The sequence below is a fragment of the Poecilia reticulata genome, linkage group LG21 (assembly GCF_000633615.1).
Source record: "Poecilia reticulata strain Guanapo linkage group LG21, Guppy_female_1.0+MT, whole genome shotgun sequence".
Lineage (NCBI taxonomy): Eukaryota > Metazoa > Chordata > Actinopteri > Cyprinodontiformes > Poeciliidae > Poecilia > Poecilia reticulata.
The window spans coordinates 8,739,848-8,751,960 of record NC_024351.1 but is presented as its reverse complement, the minus strand read 5'-3'; the positions used below and the strand labels follow the sequence as shown (position 1 = coordinate 8,751,960).

The 12,113-nt window shown below is 39.1% G+C and overlaps 1 protein-coding gene across 9 annotated transcripts in view; it reads left to right on the top strand.

Annotated features, from left to right (window-relative positions):
* utrn (utrophin) overlaps positions 1–12,113 on the top strand; it is a 184,102-nt gene that overhangs the window by 28,554 nt on the left and 143,435 nt on the right. For all 9 annotated transcript variants that reach the window (XM_008397714.2, XM_008397715.2, XM_008397707.2 and 6 more), the window contains 13 exons: positions 1,905–2,135; positions 3,887–4,068; positions 4,355–4,505; positions 4,747–4,866; positions 5,059–5,160; positions 5,499–5,606; positions 6,422–6,601; positions 6,820–6,968; positions 7,059–7,182; positions 7,283–7,370; positions 8,106–8,350; positions 8,439–8,607; positions 10,064–10,191. In XM_008397714.2, coding sequence (XP_008395936.1) covers positions 1,905–2,135; positions 3,887–4,068; positions 4,355–4,505; positions 4,747–4,866; positions 5,059–5,160; positions 5,499–5,606; positions 6,422–6,601; positions 6,820–6,968; positions 7,059–7,182; positions 7,283–7,370; positions 8,106–8,350; positions 8,439–8,607; positions 10,064–10,191 — 1,977 coding nt within the window. The remainder of the gene's footprint in view (positions 1–1,904; positions 2,136–3,886; positions 4,069–4,354; positions 4,506–4,746; positions 4,867–5,058; positions 5,161–5,498; positions 5,607–6,421; positions 6,602–6,819; positions 6,969–7,058; positions 7,183–7,282; positions 7,371–8,105; positions 8,351–8,438; positions 8,608–10,063; positions 10,192–12,113) is intronic.

Below are 12,113 nucleotides of genomic sequence, written 5' to 3'. Positions count from 1 at the left end.
TTGAATAATACTCTGATTTGTTCAAAATGAGATTTACTTTCCTGGGACATTTTTCCACCCATATGAAGTGATGCAGCTGGCAGCGCAACTGACTGGAGGAACAAGAAAGACCCATTTGTTTTATTTGCAGACATTTCTAGAGGCCCCAGCAATTACTTTTGGAGATTGATTTGTTGTTGTTTTATCTTTTAAACACTTTATATTTTGATATTGTTGAATGAAAGCATGATAAGGATGTGTTATTATATGATCCATAATTGTAACTGTATAATTTATGAGGGCAGCAACAGCGTTAAGGAAATCTGGTGATAATAAAGTGCTCTTTTACAGCCATGCACATCTTTAAATAAACCAATGGTTAAGATTCCTTCTTCGGTCCCTCCCTGGGTTGTATTTCTGTTTCGTACAGCAGCGTCGGCACAGTATGCTGCTCTTTTTTTATTCCTAAATTTCCAAAAGGCCACTGAATATTTTCAGCTCCTGACCTTTTTCTGAGCTTACTGCTCAGGCCTCGCCACTGTGTAACTCCAGCCCCCAAAACAAAGGTCCATTTAACTTTTCACTGTATTAGTCTCTACAAACTCACAAGGATTTCTGTCCTGTTTGACTTGGCATGCTGACTGCTGCTGCTGCTGAGGGTTTATCCTGTTCAGCTACAGACAGATTAGCTGAGTTCCTTTGACCTTCCCTTCAGGAAAAAAAAAAGAAAAGTTATAAACCAGTAATGCTTTCTCTGAATGGCTAGGAAAATACATAACTACTATTAGTTTATAGTTGCATAATTTTTCATTGTGCCATTTAGGAGAAGTGCAATTTGAACTGAAGCTTGTCTTAATTTTGTGTGTCACACAGCACATTTTTAAACCCTTCTTTTGGATTCTCTCCTTGTGTTTTGCGCCAGATGGTCTTTTCATTCATGTCTTTGAACATGTACCCTCATCTTGGGTCCTGCTGCATACTTTTTTTTGAATCACATGTTCAATCCAGAAATCTAGACCAACCCTTTGCAGTGTTTTTTGACCTAACAGAGAGGTCACTTTGTGCTCTCCAAGGCTACACCACCCCCTCCTACATGTCTGTTTCTATTTTAAATCTCTACAGCTGATGTGCACAGATGCAACTGAAGTTAGAAATAATGAATGGAGGGTGTGCACTGTGTTTTTATAGACATTATATTTGAGATGTATTGGTTTAATTTGGTTCTTTCTGAAAGTATTTGTACCCTGCGAAGCTCAGAGACAGACTTTAAGATGCTGTTAGTTTAGAATAGTTTAGCCCTAAAATACATGTTATTGTTTTGTCAACCTTCCAGACTACTCAAGTCTTCTGGTTCTGATCTGTTGTTCATCCTCAGAACCAGAACCAAACACAGAGAAGCAGCATTCAGGTTTATGCATCACAAATCTGGAGCAAACGCACAAAAAAAACTGCAAAACAGCTGAAACACTGAATTACTTTAAATCAAGTACGGTGATTCAAAGGTACTTGCCTCGATTTAGCCTTAAGTCAAGACTAAAAACTCACCGGTTTAAAGTTTCCTTTGATTCGTAATAACTGGACCATTGATATTTGATGATGATTATTCTTGATGATGGCATTTGACAAAATATTAAGTATGTTGCTTGTTTCATAAGTGGTTACTATTTTATGTTTTTTTTCCATCACGTAAAGCACTTTGAACTGCCTTGTTGCCGAAATGTGCTGTACAGATAAACTTGACTTTGTGTTTACAGCTTAATACACCTAAAGGCTGAAACCTTTGTAGATTCTTCACAAAATAGCACATAATATGTTTCCTGTGGTTGCACTCTCACAACGTGAATACGTTTTAGCGTTGTGACAACTTTTATGAGGTTATAATGTTACAAACTGGATGAGGACCTAACTGGAAGTCTATGTTTCAGACTGTGCAGATGGAGGAGGCAGGCAGCAGCCCGCGACCCGAGACCCCCAGCACCCTGACAGAGACGGAGGGGGAGATGGATGGCAGCCTGCTGGAAGTGGACCTCGACAGCTACCAGACAACTCTGGAGGAGGTTTTGACTTGGCTGCTGTCAGCCGAGGATGCGCTTCATATTCAGGATGAGGTGTCGGACGATGTGGAAGAAGTTAAAGACCAGTTCCACACACATGAGGTAAGACAACTCGCATGGACTCAAACACTGTAATTTAGCTTCTTGTCTCTTTGTAAGGCAGAAGCAAACATGTCCTCATACTGTAGAAAAACAACGCATGCTCTTTGAGGTTACACTTTAGAATAAGGTGCTCTGCTGAGTTACAGAAGTTTAAAGATTTGTGATATAGATTTGTGTATATAAGATGCAGTGGACATCATGCTTTACGCACCCACTGGCTGTTTTGTTGATATCCGTCACTCTTCACTGCGACTTCCAACGTGATCTGCCAGACTGATGCCTCCTAACCAGCAGTACATGCTCCGTACTTGTTGGGAATGCCAGGAATTTTACTGAATGCCATGGAGCTCAACTCTCCATAGGCTCCCGGCCCAGAGCTGACTGGCTGGCTGACTTGCTTGCTTGCTTGACATGGGGGCGTATTTGCAAAGTTTGTGTCTGAGCATGTGTGTGAAGGGGCTTTGAATGAATTCCCTCGGCTGAAATGCGACTGTTTGTGAAGCTGAATGCCTGGAATCCAGGTCAAAGCAGAAAGCTGGTTGGGGAGACACAGAGCAATGAGATCTAAAGCCTCTTTAGCAGCCAGGCTTATCAAGTGGCTTAAAATGAATTCTGCTTGTTTCGCTCTTGTTTTTACACACTATCCACTAGCAGAGACTAAACAATAATTAAGTTCCCAGAAATGAAGCAAAAATGTATCATTCAAAAAGAAATCTTACAAAAATGGATATGAAGTAAAGTCATTAGTTGAGCCTGCCCTCTCCAAGCTTTCATGTAGTTTAAGTTTAGATTTTAGCTTAGCATATCTGGGATGATGGAACATCATGTGTTCAGGTTTCACCCATCTCAGTGCTGAGTTGATTTGAATTTGAGAAAATGGGAAGTTGTCTTTTTTACTTTATTTTCTTTCCACTTTCTTCAATGCAAAACTACAGCTGGCAGCAAAACACCATGATTCTGCTACCGCCATGCTCGACAGTTTACAGTATTGAGTTGAAAACTTAACCTTCACTCTGTCAAACATGAATCTTAAAAGTTAATCTTTGTTGCCCTTGTCCAAACTTTTCCCCAGTCATTTGGCTTGACTGTGAGGGCAGTTGCAAATTTCAGCCAAACTTTAAATTGCTGAATTTGCTGCAGGTGTTTCCTTGTTGATCAGTGTCCTCTTTGTTCATGGAGATGAAAACCTTGCTTGGACAGTGATAATGGTTTGTTGTCGGGTGGTGTTCATGGTCAAACTAATTTGGTTTCATTTGAAGATGAAGGAGTGAGTCAAATGGTGGAAGATTATTTTGAAATTGATAGGTCAGGTTCCTGTTGCGTCAGCTATACTGAAATTTTATGGACTACGCTGTAAAAAGGGGTTGTGGGAGGAAGCCAAAATGTTTAAAGGCACTTTACTATTTTTGCTAAACGAGTGATCAAACATTTTTGGTATAATTACCCCAGAAGGTTGGTAAAAGCTACTAACAGCATGTGATTTGGGTAAATTTAGAAAGGGGACATTTAGCTAAAATATTGGGGTTTGAGAGTGGATGTGAGTGCATCTGAATTTGCATGTCTAATTTTGATAGCATGTATGTTTAAAAAAATTCTAAGTAAATTCAGTTGTTTCAGTCATGCAACTCATTGTAAAGTTTTTCCCTCATGAAAAAATAACTGTTCAAATAAATAATTAGAACCTCCAAATTACAAGTAATTCATGCCCATCATGAGATTATACAAACTTCTGTCCCCATCTTTGCCTGCAGGGGTTTATGATGGAGCTGACCGCTCATCAGAGCAGCGTGGGCAATGTGCTGCAAGCGGGAAACCAACTGATTGTTCAGGGCAACTTAACAGACGAGGAAGAAGAGGAAATACGAGAGCAGATGACTCTCCTCAACTCTCGCTGGGAGAGTCTACGAGTGGCCAGCATGGACCGCCAGGCCAGGTGGGGACATCCACGTACTAAAGCTGCAAAACATGGTGGATCTCAGTTGTCTCAGTCATTTGCGATTGTTTCACATGACTGAACCCTAATTTGACTGTTGGAAGTGATTTTTCTCTCATTGTTGCTTTCGAATCGAAGCTTTCAGTGTTTATAAAGATGAAAAACATCCTTGTTTACATTGAGTCTTAAAACGGTTTGGACTAATACTCAGTAGAAGTTGAAGCTTAATGTACATAAAATCATGTCTCGTCCTTCTGTCCTGAGCTTTTTCCGTTCTCGTTTCCAGGCTCCACGAGGTTCTGATGGAGCTGCAGCAGCAGCAGCTACAGCAGCTCTCTGATTGGCTGACACTGACAGAGGAGCGAATCAAAAAGATGGAGACGGAACCAGCAGCCAAGGACATGAATGCTTACAAGGAAAACATAGAAAAGCATAAAGTAAATAAATATTAAACTTATGTTTATTAAAATATCTCCCTTCCGCTTGTTGTTCCAGTCTTACTAGACACCTTTGTGATGCTTTATCTCTAAATACATCTCTCCTCCAGTCACTTAGCAAACATCAGATCTTAAACTTTGACTAGTCAACCGACTTTTAGCTATGAAGCTGAATGATTTTTCTATCATCTTCATTTACAGATAATCACTTCACTAACTCAACTTTGAATTTCTTGATCAGGAACTTCAGAATGACTTGGAGGCGGAGCAGGTAAAAGTCAACTCTCTGACGCACATGGTGGTTGTGGTGGATGAGAACAGCGGTGAGAGTGCCACTGCTGTCCTGGAGGAGCAATTACAAGTGAGATACCATGCTTTAAATCTGAGAGATAATCAGCAGAATAATATTACGTACTTATCTTTATGTACATAGATGATAAAGATAATTTGCAGACATTATTTTGCTTAATTTCTGCAAATGTTAGAAATAGCTTGAAGTTGATTTGGACTTTTATTTAAGCAGAATATATTTATTTTTGTTCTTTGTTTCTAGTGTTTGGGTGAGCGCTGGGCAGCTGTCTGCCGCTGGACAGAAGAAAGGTGGCATAAGCTGCAAGAGGTTTTCTTAGTTTGGCAACAGCTTTTATCAGATCAGGTATGCAATATTTTGCTTTATACCGCTCAGTCATCTTTCCTTTTATTTAAATGTTTCATTATAACAACTTACTGGAGAAGGAAAAAAACTGATACACATACAAGCAGAAATACAAGTTTTTGCTTGTATTTTAAAAATCAGCTTGACTTTAAGACAATAACGACAAATTTAAGTTGATGAATTTGCTCTTTTAAAATTGACCATTTCCAATATTTTGGCAAACTGAATATTTACATTTTGGTTGTATTTAAAAAAAACAAAACAAAACAGTTTAACAATTGTTTTCTAATGCTAGATTTGTAAATGAAAATGAAATGATTTTCTTTTCTTTTTCACAGAGTTTGATTAGAGAATGGTTGGCAGAAAAAGAAGAGGCTTTAAACCAAGTCCAAACCTCCAACTTCAGAGATCCCAGTGAAATGAACGCTAATGTGCGACAACTTACAGTACGTAGAGAAAATTCTGTTTTATGCATCTGGCACTTTGCTCTCGAATGTAATGCAGTGTACTGCCTTTCCAAAATCCCGATCATCATTTAAAAAATTAGGGCAACCCAAATTTTCAGTTGCCTGTGTAGAAAAAAAAATTGCATAACGATCTCTATCTTGTTTTTAAAGGAGTAAAGAAAGTGATTTAATTGCAATTAAACTACAAGAAAAATATACAGTAGGTAGGCTTTGCTCCTTTGGATGGATCACTTTAGTGAGATGCATCTTGAAGCCGAGAGGCAAGTTGTTTTTCTCCTCCTGGTGTCAGGGTGAATTTCTTTGGCCAGACCTCCCTTGAATGTCCCCCACTTATTGACAGATTTTTAAATTGTTTTGAGATATCTTTAAATCTCTTACTCATATCATACTTTCTTTTAGAAGGCCTCAGATTTTATTTAATCTCACCATGGTGTCCATTTTTACCTAAATAGCCTACCTAACTATATGTGAAAGCTGTAAATGGCTTTAAAATGCCAAGTAATGATGTTTCTATCACGTCATCGTGACGTGATGCACCTGTTTGTAATTTCAGCTATTCTAAGTGAGAACATATTTGGGTTGTCGTAATTTATTTTCTTTACCAGAAACTCCTTTATTTTTACAACATTTTACACAAGTTTAAGATTTTTATTTATATTGTCCAAACTGATATAAAATCCATATTAAGACTCATGCACTGTCCTAACTTATCTACATCTATAAATAATAGATTGAACTTTTTACATGATCAAGAATCCTGGAGTAAAAGTTAAGCTTTACTTTTAATGTTTTAGATTTTAAAGGAGGACATGGAGAAAAAGAGGCGGACTTTGGACAAGCTGTCGGATGCAGGTCAGGATGTGATGCAGCTGCTTCAGAGTGCAGAAGCAGGAGCCAAGATTGAGGCCGACACGGAGGAGCTGACTCACAGATGGGACAACCTTGTTCAGAAACTGGAGGACTGCTCCTTCCAGGTGTGCACTTGGAAACATGTCGCCATGATGCTAACATGGACATAAAAAGTTACTACTCTAATCTGGATGTTTAGCAATAAAAAAAGTTTCAGTAATAAAAACAAGAGTGGGAGTACTATTAAACTTTACATACTTTCCTTTGGTGTTTGTTTTTGCTTTTTTTTGTAACTAACATGCAGAGATGGTTTTCTGTACCTCTTTCTGTTTGACACGTGAAGGTAATGGAGGCCGTAACAGAATCTGGAATCCCTCAGATGGAGGAAAAAGTGACGGAGGCAGCAGCTTCTCCTGCTGTTGATCAGGAGCTGGCCCAACCTGCTCCTGCTAAAAAACGACTGGTGGAGACGGATGCAGAAATCAGACGAATGTAAGAACTTAAAACACAGCCTGCCTCTCCATTGATGAAAACTAAATTACAAACAGACCTGCATACATGAATGCATTTTATTTTATGCAGGTTTGAAAATAAGCTCTCTGACTTAACAAGCTGGATTCAAACGTGGAAGATGTCCGCTCGGTCGCTGTGCTCCACGCCTCCTGAAACCACAGCTGATGCCCCAGACCTGCAGGAAAAACTAAATGTAAGAGTTTTTTTTTACTTGAATGAATGAACTATAGTAATTTTATTTTAAATTGGCACCTTAATGACAATATATCAATTATGTTTAACTATGACTTTAGGAGCTGGAATTGCAACTGAAGGCAAAGGAAAGCACAGTTAGGGAAGTAACAAAAGAAGGACGCAACCTGATGGAGCAACTAGAGAGAGGTAAGAAAAATATTTTTTCCTGACGGACAATAAATCCTCTAACACAATCCATTTAAATGTGTGCCAAGATCTGAGCTTGTGCATTGACTTGCAAAAATATTCATCCCATTTGTATCTTTTTACATTTTCTTCCATTAAAACAGTTTTCAATTAATAGATGAATAGACAGAATACATATGCCCCTTATGAACTAAAATCCCAGTAAAATATATTAAAGTTTGCACTTGTATGATGGTAAGTTGCTAAAAAAAAAGATCAGGCTGTATGTAAACTTTTGCAACACAATAATCTTTTTTTGTTCAGCAATCCCAACTTAATCAAAGATATTTCCTTTAATGACTTTCATGTCGATGTGTGATGTTTTCTGTGATGTTCTTGTTTTATTTAGTGGTAAATGTCAACAGTGTGAGTATATTTGCATTTTGTGGATAAAGTAATGAAATATCTCAGCCTACAGGCATGCTGATTTCATATAACTATTCAATGAAACTCTAGACTTTATATGACTGCTTTGTTCTGGCAGCAGCGAAGCAGCAGGAATCCTGTGATGGAGTTTCTTCCAAGAAACGATTTTATTCCAGCACCTTTCTTGCTCTTTTCAGTTTCCTATGGACTGTTTTTAACATTCACAACCTAACTGACACTTTTAAATGAAATTATAAAAAACTCTCTACATGGCACGTTTAATTATTGGAGTTCTTATGTGACACATTGCTGATTTGTTTCTTTCTGCAGAGGGAGCAGGTGTGGACTCTGTGAGGGAAAACATAGACCTGATTCAGACCGAGTGGGACGTCTGTGCCAGGGAGATTCAGGCCGCCCGAGACCGGGTTCTCACTCGGACCCGGATCAGACAAGTTTCCTCGGAGCTTGCTGACCTCAACCAGATCTTGGAGAAACAAGATCAGTGGCTGGCTACAACTTCACTCGTAAAAAGCAGCGACGAGGTTGAGCTGAGAAACCTGAGTGGAGAATGTAAGGTGAGGTTTACCACATTAGTCCCACTTAATCTGCTTTCCTAAAATACGTTTTTATCCTCAGTTTTGACATCTCCTTTTGTGTTCCCAGTCCCGCCTCGCTCAGGTCACTGCCTTAGGTCTGCGACTCGAACAGCTGTCTTCGGAGGCAGGGACTCTTGGAACGGTGCCGTCTCTGAAAGACAACATGGTCGTGGTTTCTGCACATCACTCCTCCACACTACAGCAGCTGCAGAACAGAGAACAAGACGTGAATCAAGGTAAACATGCTTGGTTATGTACAATTATTTCCAAAAATATCCACACTCTTTAGCTTTTTCAATTATTAGACCAGGTTATACATGGTTTTCAAGTATTTTTAAACTTTATAAATTGAGGTCTTCATTTGTATTTGACCCTCTTTGCTGTGATGCACCTTAATTAAATTTGGGTTTGAGAAAGCCTCAGATGCTTGTTATAAAAGATTACTGAACAAACATAATCACGAAAACCAAAAAAATGTTTAAAGACTTTAAACATTCCGGCATTTTTTTCAACTTATTTTCTGAAAATGGAAAACATATAAATGGAAATGTATCATTGTGGATTTTTTTTTTTCAGATGAGGCAAAAATTTAACTTTTTTGAAAACGGGAGTGATGTTCACCTTCCAGTAAGATAACACTAAAAATGCAGCCAGAGCTAAAATGAGATCATTTGGATTAAAGCATATTTATGTATTAAAATGACTCAGTAAAAGTCCAGACCTGAATCATATTGAGAATCAGTGATGGTGATCAACGTCTAACTTGACAAAGCTTGAGCTATTTTGCAAAAGAATAATATGCAAAAAAATTATAAAATGGTATTTCATCTGGAGGATAAATTAGCTCTTAAACACTGTGCAGGCTTTATCCTATGTTTTTTGGAAGAACATTTTCAGCTTTATTTAATAAAAATCTTTTTCTCTTTCTCACTGAAGGTCTTACATTTATAAGGAAAGCAAAACAATAATGGCTAACATCAGTACAGCTGCTCCGGAGCTATGTAAATTTGACATTAGTATTTTTTATTGAACCTTGGCTAGTCTCAAGTAATAATAGATCTTGCCCTTATATGGCCTCTGAAAGCGCACAAATTTACAGCAGCATACGCAAGAGATTTTATGCTAAGTCAAATGTCTGTCAGTTTGTTTCTACCTGAGGACGTGCGTTGGATATTAAACAGTCCTGAAAATTGGCCTCTGTTTTAATTCCTGAATTAATGTGTGCGGATCTCAGCCAAATGTTACCCCGTAACCTGAATAAACTCTTGAACATAAGTGTCTGTGAGTGTGTTTTGCTGTGCCTGCAAGCTTTTTAAGACAGCTTTCCTTTGGAAGGAAATCATCAGTTGTTTCTGCTTGAGGGTACTTTGCCTCTCGTGATGGAGGCTCTCCATCTTGAACTTTCACTTCCTCTCGGCTCTTGCTCTGTGTAAACACAGTCCGATTGTGGAAGCATTAAATCACCTGGCAATTAACAGGCAACAAAACAGGAGGCAGGAGAGACGGTTATATAGCAGAGCAGGAAGCGCTGAAACACGGCGATTATGAATATTTATCATCCTCCCCTCAAAGTAGAAAACACACAAACTGGACACCTTCTACTTCTTGCACAAGTTTTAATATTATATCCCAGTGTTATGTGTGATGTGATCTTCTTGAAACTTAGAAGTTTTTTTTTTTTTTTTTGCCCAGCCTTGGCCAACGTCGAAGCCACCCAGGTGGTTCAGGATGCGGTGGACGGCCTGGAGGCCAGTATGGCGGCTTTGAAAGACGGAGTCGTGGACGTTCACACAGCAGAGAGGGCAGTGGAGCGGGCACAGGTGACTTTCCTGCAGAGCATTTTACATGCAGATATCATATCAAAGTGACGAGATTAAAAGAGAACTCCAGAAAAGTAGATATCACTAAGTTGCACCTTTCTATTTGCATGTTTCTTTTTATCGGCATGTGCGATAATTATTGATATTTTGACATAGCAGGAATCTCTAGATCTTGTTGAGCTTTTTTTTTCTTTGTGGTTGAGTAACTAGTTTATCAGAGTAGTGTCCTCCTGTCTCTCCTGTGGTTTCTACAGCACAATATGCCTTTTTTTGTACCAAGCAGTCAGTTGCCTTATCACTGCATTAAATTGTGTAAGAGGTAAAGAGTGTGTGTGTGTGAACATGCCTCTTTTGTGTTTTTGCACAGAAATGGCTGTTTTGTAATGAGCGTGTTGTTGCGTACTGAACATTTGCCTCCTCCTCCATCTATCCGTGGAATGTGGCTCAGTCTGCGCTCTTGTTATCGCGGTAGATAGGACGCTGTGCAGGGGAGAGGGGCGGGGAGGTGACACATTCTGGGCTGCGTGCCTGTGCATGAACCGCGTAGCTCCATGTGGAGCCTGCCAGCCTCAACATACAATCCAGTGACAGCATCCCAGAGATCAGTCAGACATTAGTCTAATGAGAGGAGATGACACTGATTGTTGTAGCTTTTTGTTTTTACGAGTTCACAATATCATTTACACACATTGCCTCTTTATTATGCCTTTACTGATTAACCTAATTATGTGTGCATGTAAAATTGCAAATCATTGATACAAATGGCTTTGTCATAGTTACTGAAGACTGTGCGCATTTGTTTTGCCTGATTTGATATTTTGGAAAAGACATTTCACAAAGTAGTCTGGGCTGTATTTGTTGCATGTGGGTCCTTTTATTGTCCTGCTTGTCTTTAATGGAGTTCATAGAGTTCAGAGCAACACAAGTTTGATTTCTGTTAGCATATGTCATAATATGTTCTCTTCTACCCCCTTGGCATTCACACAAATCAAATTAGGAAAACCTTGCGAACTCCTTTAACTTGGAAAATGACTCAGAGCAAGGTTTCACGGTCTAGAAATGTGGGGGAAATAGATTTTTTGAGACTTTTCCAGTTTTGGATAAGCATGGAAAAAACTAATGAGTACTGAAAAGTGGTACTGTTTCAGAATTTATTCCATTTCCCATTGTCTAAATGTTATTTCCTTTGTTCAGTCATTCCGTCATTCTGTCTTTCCTGTTGCTTTCCATGTTCATACACTCCCATCTGACCTTCTTTCCGTTTGTTCTCATGTCTTCTTTTTCCTTCTGTTTGTAGCCCTCACTTAAGCAAGGTTAGTAAATAAGTGAGTTTGGGTTCTTTATTTCAGTATACTCTCTTGACTACTTAATTTTAATCTCTCTCTAATACTTTTGGATCAATCAGCATTGGACGTTACTAAAGTAAGTTACACTTCACACCATGTAAACCATACAAACCCTCCTTTAATTAGGCAAAATAATAATAAAATAAAGAAATGACAGGTTTTGGGTTTCAGGCAACACAGAAAAACAGAGTATTACAATGAATMTGCATATACCCCCACTGTTGTAAAACCTAAATCTAATGCCGGCAGAAAATACACCTTACGTTGCAGGCCTGTGTAGATGCTCGAATGTARGAGTCCCACCGACTCAACAGTCCAGAGCCTCTTCACTCAAAGAGCAAAAATATTAAAGTGCAACTCAGTACCTTGRTAATCGTGATTYCCCACAGATGAATCCTTCGTCCTGTGGTCCAAAAAGACCTCTCGGCAGCCTGAAGAAACAGCAGTTCACGAACGATGCAGTTGTGTGGTTTCCATGTGCTCTCCACGTGCTCCACCAGGCCCTCAGTTCCCACGTTGCCAGAGGTACTCTGAGCGACACGGGCGCTCAGAGTGACTATCTGGAGTCCGAGTCCT